Genomic DNA, 15,315 nt, shown 5'->3' with positions numbered 1-15,315 from the left:
ATGTTTAAAGTCAGAATTGGATTTGTTTTCTGTTCCACCGACTCAAACAAGTATAACAAATGGGTTCAGTATCATCCTTTCAATAGTATTACCGATACAGGACCGGTTCAATTTAACATTCAAGGTTCCACCGAAGAATACGTAGATTTATCACAGACTATGCTACGCGTTAACGTTAAAATTACAAGAGGCGATGGAACAGATTTGCATGCTGACGATCCTGTTGGACCAACTAATTTACTACTACAGTCCTTATTCAATGAAGTTGACGTTTCTTTGAATGAGAGATTAATTACTCCATCGAATAACACTTATTCGTACAGAGCGATGATTGAAACCTTGTTAACGTACGGTGCTGACGCGAAGGAAACTCACCTTACAGGTGGATTGTTTTATAAAGATACAGCGGGTAGAATGGATGTAGCAAATCCAACTTTAGACGATGCTGCTGCGAATCAAGGACTTAAAAAACGAGGAAGTCGATTGGTTGATTTGATAGGACCTATTCATTGCGATATATTCTTTCAAGATCGTATGATGCTTAATGGAGTTGACATTAAATTAAAACTGCATCGAAGTAAAAACGCATTCTGTTTGATGTCATCCGGTGCACAAGCTGGTTATAAGTTACAGTTAGAAGCTGCATCTATTTACGTACGAAAAGTGAAACTAAATCCATCTATAGCGTTGGCTCATGCAAAAGCGCTGGAGCGCGGGTCAGCTAAATACCCTCTTCGGCGGGTCGCGGTTAAAACGCTGTCGATACCGCGGGGGAACCTTTCCTTTACCCGAGAGTCGCTGTACAACGGGAATCTACCGAAACGCTTAGTGGTAGGATTAGTAGGAACCGACGCTTTCAACGGTGATTATAGCAAAAATCCATTTAATTTTCAACACTTTAACACAAATTTTATATCCTTATATTTGGACGGTGAGCAAATACCTTGGAAACCATTAAAGCCTAATTTTGAAGCAAACGGTGAAGGAAGTTATATTTTAGCCTATCAAAGTTTATTCTCCGGATTAAATACATTATTCGACGACACGGGAAATCAAATATCCAGAGAAGACTACGCCAGAGGATACACGTTGTTTGCATTCGACCTTACACCCGATTTATCAAGCAGTGGACATTTCAATTTAATTAAACACGGCAATATACGTCTTGAAATTCAATTTGCTACAGCTTTAGTCGAAACAATTAACGTAATAGTTTATTCAGAATTTGATTCATTAATAGAAATCGATAAGTCTCGTAACGTAATTTTAGACTTTTAAAAAAAAATCATGGATACTGTGCAACTTTTAAAACTAGTTAAATCTGATCCATTAACTCAAAGATACTTTCGAGGTGTATATCCTTCAGATTTGTTACCTAAAAGAATAAAAAGTTACCCTAGTGCTTACATAGCGAATGTTGATGATAGTAGTCAAAACGGTTCGCATTGGGTCGCTTTTTTTCTAAACAATATTAACGAGGGTGAATTTTTTGATTCATTCGGACATTCGCCTCAATATTACAGTAATCATTTTGTAAATTTTCTAAATCGTACGGTAAACACGTGGACTTTTAATGATACGGGTTTACAGGCTCCATTGTCGACCGTCTGTGGTCAATATTGTATTTTTTATATTGTTCATAAATGTAGAGGTATTGACACCTCAAATATAGTTAATATGTTCACTAAAGATAAGAATACTAACGATGCACATGTTAATGATTTTGTAGAACGTAGATACGATGTTAACCTACCGGTGTATGATAAGGAGTATATAAAAATACAATTTGTCAAAATGTTAACTAACATATTTTAATTAAGTGTTGTCTTTTTCATATTGGTATTAAAATTTAAATGTTGAAAAAAAAAAAAATATGTGTATGTATCTTTATTACGCGTTGGTTAGTAAATAATGAAAGAAAGAAAACAACAAACAACGAAATAAATTTGAATAATGAATACATTTAATAACTGAAAAAAACATTTTATAACATTGATTAGAATCCAAGCCATTTCGGTTTAGTTTTAGTACGTTTCTTTTTAGTAATAGTATATTTTTTATCTTCATCGTCATCGTCGTCATCAAATCTTTCAAGTCGTTTAGATTTTGTAGATGTGGTTTTTGAAAGAGGGGTTATTTCACCAGATTTTAGACGTTGCAACATGTTGCGTCGTGTAGCATTTCCAATCAAACTTTCTGGCGTGTTCAACTTAGCCAACAACGATATAAATTCTTTCCACCCCACTGGTTCAAATCCTCGCCTTTCTTGTATCATATCTTTGGTTAAATCAAATAAATTACTACCCTTTAGCAATTCTCCTTCGATGATCATTTCACCGTATTTTGTCCAATCTAAAATACCCATATTTCTGTATCGGTCTATTCGATCTAAAAATGTCTTAGTTTTTGATTTTAACGATATAGGCATGCTTTGCAATACTTCTTTTGTCATCGAATCATCCTTAATTGCTTCTGTCGATTCATCATTCTTGTCTTCGTCATTAAGAGGTCCATGCATATTTATATTCATAGGTGAAGGGTTGTTAACAGGCTTCTCTTTATTTAAAAAACGCTGAAGTACTTGATTGTACATTGTGATTTTATCGTGATCGCTAATATCCTGTCTATTAAGAATAGTCTGCATAGAGTCGTCTAATCCGTTAGTTATTGTTTTGTGCTTTTGTTCATAGTGCTTGCTATGTAGCAATGTATTTGCCAATTCTTGAGGAACTACAATCAATTTTTTTGTGTGCTCCATTTTATTCCAAAAGTAATCCGCCCAGAGTCTGTAATATAGGTTTCAAAATAAGACCAAGAAATCCTCCCTTTTGAAGTTGTATACGCTTACGTCGAAGCGTAGGTATAGCTTTATTGGAAATATCACGCAAGTGTTTCCTATGCTTCGCCAACTTCTTCTTATGAGCACTAGACACCGGTACACTACCTTTTAAGATGTTCTTTGCACACTCACAGATTGCTGTTACTAATTGACTGTCGGCATTCTCAAGCAGGGCCTTTCTTTGTTTAGGCGTACATTTTAGCTAAAAACTTTAAAGTCTCTGCGTTCTTTTTGATACGTTTTGACATGTTGTGAGTTTGTATTGGAATGAATAGAATAATTTCAAATCACATGTGTTATACTTTTGGTACGTAAGCATAATGTTTATCTACTGAAAAGATATTTGTTCGTATTCTCATTTCTTCCGACGTATATGGTTTGAGATCAATGAATAGGTATCCGTACGATTCACGCGTAGCGTCATTAAATGCCTCTTGTAAGAACCGCCCTTTGCCAGGATACATTTGTTTCGATAAATTCAATATTTGCGTTTTATCCCGTGGATTTTTAAAAAGTACGATATAATGAGCATTCAAAGTAATGGTACGGATTTCTTTGGAACCGTAGAAGAAATTTTGCATTATAAATATCACTGAAATGTTTCTATGATGAGACCCTTTGGTAAACAAATTAACGACTCTTTTATCGCTACTGCATTCTGTCATCAAATCATCTATAATTACTAAATGATTTTTACTCGAATCAAACGCATCTAATGTTTCGATAGGTATACCTTCCATAAAACTTATATTTGATACAGCTGTACTTAATTCCGAAAATAAATTCTGATATTCACCATAGCACCATGTAATATCGTCAAAGGGTTTATTGAAATAATTATTTTCAATCAATTTCCTTACAAAGACGGATTTACCCGAAGATGTCGGACCGCTAATAACTGCGGTGAAAGGTGTTATCAAAGGACTCGCCATTACAATTATGACGGTAATTTAGTTAAATAATTGCGTTTTATAACATCTTATTTGACACGAATTAAACAATAAAACTGAATCAATGTTTAAAACGTAAATCTAAATCTTTATTCACATTAACACTAATGCGTATTTGTTTTTTACATTATGTACAGTAAATTAATCAATGAAATAATTATTGTACAATTAATATAAAATAGATATTTAGAAAGTTATTGCACAAACCGAATACATAGAATTTACAAAATTATTTGAATTTAAATTTAAAAAAAAAATATATATATATAAAACAAAGAATAAACTAATTACTTAAAAATGAGTACTAATAGATAAGTTCAACGTTCAAGTGATCATCTTACTTAAAAAAATATAAATAAAAATAATGATAACTTAAACTAATAACTAACTACTGAACTATTTACTTGATTTTAAAATCCTAAGAATAAGTAACAAAAAAAAAATTAACATCTAACGAAAGAAATTTAATATAAAATAGATATTTACAAAGTTATTGCACAAACCGATTACATAAATTTTACAAAATTATTTGAATTTAAATTTTAAAAATATATATATATATAAAACAAAGAATAAACGAATTACTTAAAAATGAGTACTAATAGATAAGTTCAACGTTCAAGTGATCATCTTACTTAAAAAAATATAAATAAAAAAAAAATTATAACTTAAACTAATAACTAACTACTGAACTATTTACTTGAATTTAAAATCCTAAGAATAAGTAACAAAAAAAAATTAACATCTAACGAAAGAATTCATTTTTTTTAAACATGCACAGTTGCAAATTTGTTTAATTATGAACAGAGAAAAATAAATTTATTTATATCACCGCGATAACCACTTCTGTATTTTATTTTAAGTGAAAGGAAAAAAATAAGTAGATAAATAATTACAATAAAATAAAATAAAATAAATACAATTAGGGTCCTAAACACAATAAATATACGTGTGAGTATAGAAGTTACCAAACATAACCGTATGGGACAGTTTTGTAATCCTCTATTATTATTCTTTTATCGTACACAATCCGGTAATCTTTGCTAGATGATGTATTAATAATTGAACAAGATTTTGGGTCTCGGGTTTTTGTTGTTATTTTTTCTGGTCCGATTCCTCTTACCATACTACTTACTGTTTCAAAGTTTACTTTCTTAGCATTTTTAAAATTTAGAGTCAAACCTTTGACTTTGCAGACAGTTTTGCCTGAATCCAGTTTATAAACATAGTTTTTCGGACCACCCGAAACGAAGCACGAGATATATTTTCCGTCTTTGAGATCTATTTCATTAGTTAATTCACCCAAATAATCACCAAGCGATGGTTGCCAATCATCAGGGTTAGTTTTATTAGTAACGAAAACGCAAGAATCCGTATCGTAATAAAGTACACGATCTTGTAAATGTTCTAACAATTCGTACAGCTTTAATCTAGCTGTGGCCGTGGTAAAAGCTGCAATTACCACGTTAACTTTTTTGTTAACAGTTATTGATTTCTCTTCATTTTGATATTTCAATTCGGCCAAATTTTCATTGATTAGATTAAGGTCATTTACAATTACCTCTGGGTCAGAGAGAAGATCGTATACATCATTAGGATTGTTGGTGTAAAGCGTTTTAGACTGGTTTTCCTTCTGGCCAAACTTTCCCCAAAAAGAATTTAACATGAGTTTGGCCAAGGATCTTAATCCTGGGTTATATTCAATTTTATCGGGATTTAATTTTATCCCTTCTTTTTCTTCATACTGATTGATGTATTTCTATTTGGCAGCGTCAGAAATACACCAATCAGGCCAACCTGAGGATTCCTGCTTTAATTTCAAAAATGTGTTAATATAATTAGTGAACAAGCCCGATGAGGGGTTAGTATGATTATATTCGCTTCTTTGGTGAAAGTGCCAAGCTACATGTACTTTGGTAATTTTATACCCCATTTCTACTGCTTTCTGAACTTCGGTGGTAACCCAGCTACCATCCAAAGTCCTTTCGTCAGTAGAATGTGTACACGACACTTGGCATTGATTTTCTACGCACGTGCGACATAATGGAAACATGAGTTTACCATTAAACCTGTATGGTAATACAGGATGTAGTAAATGTTTGGGTGGTTCAATCGTGCATTTAATTAGACCAAAATAGTCATTAATATCCGTCGACATGTTTTTAGATGCCAAAATTTCGGGGTGACCGACGGGATATGTTCCGTATTTGTTACAATACGGATAGAGGCTAGTGAAATCAACGTAATGAATTTCTTCATCTTCGTTAGCCTCGTAGAATAATCGCGCAGCATTCGTCCTTCCACCAAAGAAAGCATCTCTTGGATTAAGTGTGGGGTGAATGTAAGGCACATCAAGTATCTCCTGTCGATAAAGAGGAGGTAAAGAGCGTTTAAGCTCCTTCCACTCATGTTCCCATATTTCTACATACTCGAATTGGGGAAAATTTTGTTTCAGAAATTCTGATTTTTTTATTGTTGTCAGATACGAGTCAGCCATAGTAACTCCGGTAAAGGGATTTTTGGTATCTGATCGATAGCATTTTTTACAACCGTGGAACATACACCCCATAAATTCAAATATAATATTAGGATCAAAAGAAGCCCCGTCAATTTTATATGGTCCAAATACTTTTTCACCACCGTTTCGTGCATGGTGAATATTGATTCCTCTACGTTTAGATTCGTAGGATAACCATTCCATACTCATAAAAGAATGGTTATCAATAGTTTCAAAATTTGATGGAGGGAATATGGCAATTGAATCAGGTTTTAAAAAATTTCGGGCAAAAACGTAACTACATGCTGATGCTATTGTAATAAGCCCGTTTGAAAATGGATCAACCCCGTCTTTATCGACAGTATCATTGAGTACCGTTACTTGTTTAAAGATATGTCTAAAAGTTAGACAACACTTTCTTAAAATATCAACATCACTGATACAATAATCGGTTAGTTCTTGTCTGAGGCTAAATATTTCGTTTTGTTTTTTATTGTACCAAATTTCGCATTGATCAGAGTCCTTATCTTCTGTTATACAATTTAAACAAGTTTTTTGTAAAACGCATAAATTAGGATTGTGAACCCCCGTTTCTTGGGTACATTCAAAATCGAAAAAGAAATATTTTTCCACAGACTTCTTATCTACATCGTTAGTTTTGTTAGTTTTCTTATCAATTACTTTTTTCATGTAGCAAAGATGACCTGTTTGGACTTTTAGATTACATACTTTACACGTATATTCATTGCATTTATGATCCTTCTTAATGAAACGATTGCACTCCTTACAGATTTTTTTAATATCACAAACCGTTTTTGTACCATTTTTTGAAGATTTGTGATTGTTAAAACATTTTTGATTTTTAAAAGAACGATTACATTCATTACATGAAATGATAGTTACGGATTCCAATGAAGGAGTGCAATCATTGGAGCAACATAGCTCACAACTGAATTTACATTTATGTTCAAATTTATTGTTGTAACCTTTGAAACACAAGTTGCAAAAGTATCTTACTTAAAAAAATGCAGTTAATTTAGTTATTAAGTCATAGTGGTTATCGTGGTGATACAAATAAATTTGTTTTTCTCTATGTTTGCCACTGAATATAATCGAATGTAAATTATCCTTGGAGATAACGATAATTTGATAATTTGGTAACGCTTCCTGAAAACGTATAAGCTGAGTTATCCCACAAGGACCCTTATCTACCCCAGCCTTCGATAAAAGACTTTCAGCCGCTTCTTTTTGTAAATTAAAACCCCGTCTAATACTATCCCATCGCTTTCTATTATTTAATTTATCTTCCAACCATGAAACACCTGTGACAATAGCTCTCGCGCAGCAAATTTGTTCGTCGTTTTCATTTTGAATTCTAATTAAACATCGCGCACCTTTTTTGGTTTTATCAATACCTTTTTTTAAGAATTTATTACTACCGCCTCCAAACGGCATGGATATGTGTTGAATGTTAAAGGTTAACCCATCCCCCACTAAAATATCCATGTGCGATTGAAGGACTTTAGTAATTTCAGCTAAAATGAATTCTGGCGTTAGATGTTCTCTCAATAAAAAAGGTAAGGAAATTGGTATATCTAAACCGTTAGCGTTAATAACAAGCCTAACTCTATCATGTGGCTGAACATTTTGGCATAATATATTCAGCACATGTTCAAATATCTTAACTAATAAAGGTAAAACATCAATAACACGAAATTGGTCTAACCCTACTAAAGTAACTAAATGATCACTTGAAAATAAATTAAAACGTTTGTTGAACTTATCTCTAAGTCTCCTTATAATACAAAGATCTTCAACATTTACATCCCTTATGTTACGCTCATCCTCTTGCTCTTCCTCTGAATCAATGCGAGGTCTCTTAACAGGCTAAAATACAAGAAAAAATAATAATAACAATTTACTCCATTTATATTATATTTTATCATTGAAAAAAATAAATAAATAAAGATCTATAAGTAAAGAAGAAACAACCGTACAAGCTTACCATTTGTTTACGAAAATTTCCAGCGCCATGCTGCACTAATTCCTCGTCAAATTCATTATTATCTTCTTCATTATTCTCGTAATATCTTTTCTCTCCTCTTCTCTTACCGTGCTAAAATATGAATAAAACAGACAGACTAAGAACAATATATCTTACATAATTATACTATTTATAAAAAAAAAACAAAAAAAAAACAATGTTTAAAAAAAGAACTTACCATTACTTTACGGTATTTTCCTACTCCTTCATAATTAAATTCAATCATATCTTCTTCGTTATTACTGCTTCTATTCAAAATACCGTACTGTAATACAAAATGTTACAATTTGTATATTAGACTAAATATCATATATTATAACCATTTTAAAAATAACTTTATAGACTAGTAACTTACCATTTCATTACATAATTCGTTCTGATCATCAATTAACTCTTCTATACATCGAATCTGAAAATTAAATAACAAAACCCATGTAACAGACAGAACAAAGAAGTCATTCTTAATAACATTTGGAAAATAATATACGTACATTTTTTAGTACAAATTGATTCAACTTACCATTTCATCGTTGTCATCAAGAATTTCTAACAAAAATTCCTCGTTACCGCTAAGACTGCTGTCTTCAAATTCTTGTTCATTACCGGTATGCACGTTAGAATTCATCTTTTAACCTCGTGTAGCGTTAATACTTTGGAACTAGTACTAGAGTTTGAGTGACTTCGATGTAATTGATAACACTGACATAGAATTTCAAATTATACCCCCCCCCCCCGATATTTAAACATAACAAATTAATTTATGCATGACATCAGAAGCGTCGTTTTTATTTCTTTTGTTTTTTCCTTTTATGATTTAAATTAAAGTTAAAATTGTATAGATAAGTTACAGTAAACTTTAGTATGTCAAACGCCGTGTCACTGATTTCGATTTCTCTCCTTTGTTAACAAATCCGGAAGATGGTTAATTACCTGTCGGTATAGTTCAATCAAGACATACTTATTATTTAACTTCATTCATTCTTATCTTTTTGTTTTAGTCATTGTTATAATATCCGGATCAAATAACTTATGTCTTTGGATTATGTCGGCATACATCAAGCAAAAACCTCAATTAACTAGTTTTAATTAACCAGGTGCATCTTTATTGACTATGACTAATTCAAATCTTACAAAAACTATATTGTCTCACTTCCTTACCCTATGTTAACCATTGTATTATAATCCGAAACATAACACCTATTGACTTCAACCATTGTAAACCATTTGTTCTCATCACAAGTAACTAAATTACCATATCATTTTTATTTAATATTTATTAATTTTATATTATAATGTATATTAATATATAACAATTCTATATAACAATTCTAGTGAAATGATATTCTCTATTGTCTTATACTACCCCCATTGTTAACCATTGTTATAATCACGACTGACTATACCTCCATGTACACTACTTGGATATGCGCTCTATTAAATGTGATGAGGTATGAAGAAAGAGACAAATATTCAATTTATTGAAATTCTAACTTTGCAGCAATTGGTTAATACTGCGAGGGCTTTTTGTAATAATTTGCATAACCATAGCGTTCTACACTCTGATGTCACATTTTTTCAATGTGTTGCTTAAACAACGAACATTTTTGCATACATTGCAATCGATTGTTAGTTGTCTTTAGCCATGTTGTCATGATAACTTCTTTGAATATTAAGACAGCTATAATATTGATTCTGCATATTGAAAATTATAATAAACGTGGATGATTGTACAAACATACAATACATTCTTATTTTATAGAAAACATATAATATTAAGTTTTAAATACTAAAATTATAATCAAAAGTAAACAGTAGAAAAATAACATGCTAATTTTAAAATGAAAATTTACTAATAAAATACCAAGCAGCAGTAACAGCAGCAAAAAAAAAGATGATGCAGAAACAATAACATAGTATTTAATATAAAAATGTGTACTGCTACAAAGACTTTTGTTTTGCCTGATAAATGAAATATTTTCCTAATAATAATAAATTACACATGCCCGCTTTTGTGTTGTATAAACTTATGTCACAGGATTTATGTATTATATTAATATTTGCATTAATTGTCCTATTTTGATTGCAACAGATACAAGAAAAGGACATTTTGTCTAAAGAAAAATATCATTTAATGGTTAGTCAAAAAAAAAAACACATAAAAGAATTAGGCGTACAGCATCCTTTTTGGAGCTAAAGGAATGAAATGTCCATTGACACAAGTCTTGTGTTGAAAAGTCAACCGTTACAATAAAACTAAGATGCGTATTAGGAGGTATATGATTTGTTGAGTTTAGTCCATGGCCACCAATGGTTACTGTTTTTACATTGCCCAGTACGCCTATAATATTGCTTTAGTATTTATTTATATATATTTTTTAAATGTTCACCTCACATACCACCTTGCTTAATCATCTTGTGACTTTTAAGTAACTATACATTTTATGTACGTAACCAACTACAGAACTAGTTCATAGGGGTGTTTTTTGTTTCTATTGATTTTAGCTTTACTGGAAATTCCAGCTTAACAGCTATTGGTCCGAAATATACAATACACATGATAACACGCACACGCAGTGTAGAATACATGTATTTATAGACCCATTAACATATCCAAGTATAACACCTACGCATATCAATTGTGATCGGGTATTATATACATTATTCAATTGACTCTCAATCGCATTCATATTCGAAAATAATCAGTACTGGTTCTAATATAACACTTACAAAAGTAGCTTAATAATAAGGCCATTATGATTTTCTATTTTCCAACAGGCTCTTAACAATGTGTTGTTTTATAAAATCTCAACGCAACGTACATTTCATGAAACTAATTCGTCGGGTTTTTTTTTATAATTTTAGTTTTACTGGAATTTCCAGCGTGGCAGCCTGGTTCGAATTATACACGTAGGCGTACACACACAAAGAACACTCACGTGCAGTGTAGAAAAATGCATTTATTAAGCCAACATATCAATTTATGACACCTATCACAGTTATCATCGAAAATAATCAGCCCCACAAACATTTTCTTACGTCCAATAATACTTACAAAAGTAATTGCTTTCTTTTTTCCACCTATATAACCCCTATAACGATATTTTGTTTTATAAAACCTCAACGCAACGTATGAGTATAATCTTAAGTTGGTAGACTGTGATATATTTATATAATAATGTTATTTATAAAGAAAAACGCCCGCCCGCTAAGGAAACAACGTACAAATACACAATAAGTAGAGACTAGTAGCAAGCCTACGTCTTGGGTTTGTACCGAGTTAAGATAAATAAATGGATACAGCAATGAAGACCCTCGTTGATAATTAAGTCTGATTTAAGTTTCCTACTAACCACATAAGTAAATATATTCGAATTCTCTAATATGAATAAATAAAGCAGTAGTACTGCAATTATAACAAATATAGAAAATTAAATAAATTACGACCAAGTATCATGCCATTCAATAATTTGTCACCTGATACTTCAGTACTTTTTTGTCCCATTTTTTGTTCATTATTACAGTAATATTTTTCATATTTCTGTTTTGTGTTCTATACTGTATGTATAGGCCTATCTTCAAATTGTTTGAAATAATTCATCAAAGGCAATATGACTAAGAAAATACATTTCTCAACCAATGGAATTGATAGGCTCTAATCAAAACCGCCCTTCAATATTTTTTTTTCCAATCCCAAATATAATAAATAACATACTAACCTTATTTCCTCTCAGAAAATACAGCAACTACGAAAGCGTTAGTCGGACGTTCTTCTAGTTTAAACATTATCTCAATAGTGGTGGTTCGTTGCTTCACACACCCAATCTTATTAATTTGTTTAAAAGTTGAAATTCATTGATTGGTTAAAGCAGTAGATCAGTTATTTGCATAACTATAAAAATGTACCCAGGTCAGACAAATTGTCTTGTTACTCTGTAACTATTTACTAAAAACACAGACACAGCGTCGGTTACTAACGAAAAAATTGTGAATAAGCCATGTAAACAGTTAACTCTTTCAGAATCTCTGAAAACACAAATTTCGTGAATAAGCCGTGTAATCACAGTCAACTCTTTGAAATCCGGACTCTCTGAAAACACAACTTTCTGGCCAATCTCAACCTAAAATGTTCTTATGATTCATAAGTTATATACTTAATACATAATATTGTGATTACATTTGAAATGTGATGGGAATGAAGATGTAAAAATTAAGTGACCCAGAAATCTCGTTGCTTCCTCCAACACAAGTTCCATCCACCAATCTCAACTGGGTTGGTATCGGTAACAAGTTCTTCTTGAATATATGCTTCGTTCTTTCTAAGCTTGTACTTTCATCGCGTTGTTTATGACAAATACATTGAATCTTAATCTATTTTTCAAATGAGTTTCAAAATTATCAAATGCTTTTTTCGAGTATATTTTAGCTGATAGACCTGGTCTTTTACACTTTTTTTGTTTATTTCCAACCACTAAATTGAAATGAAAACATCAATATAACATTGTGTACCTATTCCCAGGGAAGAGAGAATACTGGTACAACAATGCAGCATTGTGTAGCTATTTGAAGTTATCTGTATAGAAGTAATATAGGTGATAGCATGATTGGATATCAACAATACATACCGGTAGCAATGATTATAACAATAAAATAGAGATTTGATTGTGATTTTGAATTGAATCATTTAAATCTGTGAAATAACTAATGGACGACTTTTATTCTCAGTTTCTGCATGTTGATCGTTTTATTTTACGTGTAACCATGGAAATATTTGATAAACAGAATAATATATTGTTTTATACTAAAGGAGGGTTTTTAAGCTAGCGGTGCATTTAGATTTACAGTTTCAAACACTTGTATACTAACTAATGTATTGGCTGACATCGTTAGAATTACAAGTAACAGGTAAGCTGGCGTCTTCATCGGTGTGTTGTTGGTTGAACCTCAATAACTTCGCTTTATCTTTACAATCTTCATGCTATTAATATTGTTAAGAATTTTTTCTATAGATTGCAATTTTTAAGGTGTTAGTAAATATGAATAAAACATAGGCCTAAATATAGGATACAATAAAAAGTACATCAATCTCCGTCTAATTATAGATTCCTTCAATGAACTACTGATAAAGACAACCTAACCTTACATGATACAGGCACCACATGTGATATAAATGAGATGCTATAACCAATATTCTTATATACCAATACTTCGGAAATAGATAGTATGTGAAGATACAGCAGTGGGAATCGGATGTAAAGGATGTACAAACATCATGTGTACACATTTTAAGTAGGCTATGGTATAGATTTGGTTGTCATGAGATCACGAACTGGTTGTAGATTTCTCCAGCAGTGTGGTCAAGAAGACTTTGAGGACCTTCCTTGAGATAAACGGGAAAACAGAAGCCTTATATGTACATGGTAGTTATACGGTTTTGAATAGTTACTATCAATTTTGGCTTTCAGATACAAACTTTTTAGGTCAAAGTTTACATTATAATTAACAATTCTTATAAAGCTCGGAAATGTTCATTCGATGGATTCTGAGCTAAAAATCATAGACAATTTAGAATTTAATTAAATACGTTTCTTTGAAACACTGCACTGGGATAATCCTGGCTATTACAGTTTTAATCTGTTTATATTTTAGTTGTATTATTTGTTTATGTATATATAACTCTGATAGCTAAAGAAAGACAAATAAAAATCAGGATAATCAGCTCACTATGTCGGTCGGTTGGTTTGTCGGTCGGTTGTTCGGTAAACACTAACTTGAGCACGCAACTGCAGCCATGTATATGGCCTTGTTTTTCTATCAAACAGTTAATTAATATGATACTATGAAACGTCATCTTTTAAATGTATAGAGGCGGATAAATCTTATTGGGACAATGCATGCTGGGAAGTAGGCCTACTTATGATGTTTATACTGATCACGTAATATTCATGAAAGTAATGAATATAATGATAAAGCAAGAAAGTTTGTTTTTAAATTGAAATTCAGTGATTGATTAAAAAGCAGTAAATCAGTTATTTTCATAACTATAAAAATGTTCCCAGGTCAGCTAAATTATCTCTGATTTTACTTTCGTATTCTGTAACTATTTACTAAAAGACACAAACAAACGCGTCGGTTACTAACGAAAAAAAAACTCTCGTGAATAAGCCGTGTAATTACAGTCAACTCTTCGGAATCTAGACTCTCTAAACACAACTTTATGGCTAACCTCGAGCTAAACAAATATTATTATGATTCATAAGTCTATAATATTGCAATTACATTTAAAATCCTTTGGAAATGAAGAATAAACATTATGTGATCCGAAATCTCTTTGCTTCATCCAGCACACTTTCAATCCTTTACCACCAATCTCAACTGGATTGGTATCGGTAACAAGTTCTTCTTGAATATATGCTTCGTTATTTTAATTGCTAAGGTTGTACTTTAATGGCGTTGTTTATGACAATAAATTGAATCTTAATCTATTTTTTAATTGAGTTTCAAAATTACTAAATGCTTTTTCGAATATATTTTAGCTGATAGAACTGGCCTTTTATACGTGTACTAAATTGAAATGAAAACATCAATATAACATTGTGCATCTATTACCAGGGAAGAGAGAATACTGATACAACAATACAGCATTGTGTAGCTATTTGAAGTTATCTGTATAGAAGTAATATAGGTGATAGCATGATTGAATATCAACAATACATAGCAATATTATAACAATAAAATAGAGATGTTATTGTGATTTTGAATTGAATCATTTAAACCTGTGGAATAACTAATGGACGACTTTTATTCTCAGTTTCTGCATGTTGATCATTTTTATTTACGTGTAACCATGGAAATATTTGATAAACAGAATAATATTATTGTGTTATACAAAGGGATGGTTCTTACCCTATCGGTTCATTTAGATTTACAGTTCCAAACACTTTAACTAAGTTGACATTGTTAGGATTACATAGCGTCTTCATCAATG

At 31.5% G+C, this 15,315-nt stretch overlaps 2 protein-coding genes across 2 annotated transcripts; one reads left to right on the top strand and one right to left on the bottom strand.

The window, feature by feature from the left end:
* Positions 1-1,278, top strand: LOC140047806 (uncharacterized protein F54H12.2-like). Its single transcript, XM_072092840.1, has one exon. The coding sequence runs from the start codon at positions 1-3 to the stop codon at positions 1,276-1,278; it is 1,278 nt and encodes a 425-aa protein (XP_071948941.1).
* A 3,207-nt stretch (positions 1,279-4,485) lies between these two features.
* On the bottom strand, positions 4,486-8,556 carry LOC140047805 (uncharacterized). Its single transcript, XM_072092838.1, has 6 exons — positions 8,509-8,556; positions 8,292-8,402; positions 8,013-8,173; positions 5,702-6,683; positions 4,925-5,548; positions 4,486-4,503 (listed from the first exon to the last, which is right to left on the bottom strand). The coding sequence occupies exons 1-6, from the start codon at positions 8,554-8,556 to the stop codon at positions 4,486-4,488; spliced, it is 1,944 nt and encodes a 647-aa protein (XP_071948939.1).
* Positions 8,557-15,315: the final 6,759 nt, after the last annotated feature.

The sequence above is a fragment of the Antedon mediterranea genome, chromosome 4, assembly GCF_964355755.1.
Source record: "Antedon mediterranea chromosome 4, ecAntMedi1.1, whole genome shotgun sequence".
NCBI lineage: Eukaryota > Metazoa > Echinodermata > Crinoidea > Comatulida > Antedonidae > Antedon > Antedon mediterranea.
Note: the sequence above shows the minus strand (reverse complement) of the source record. Positions and strands in the feature narration are given on the sequence as shown.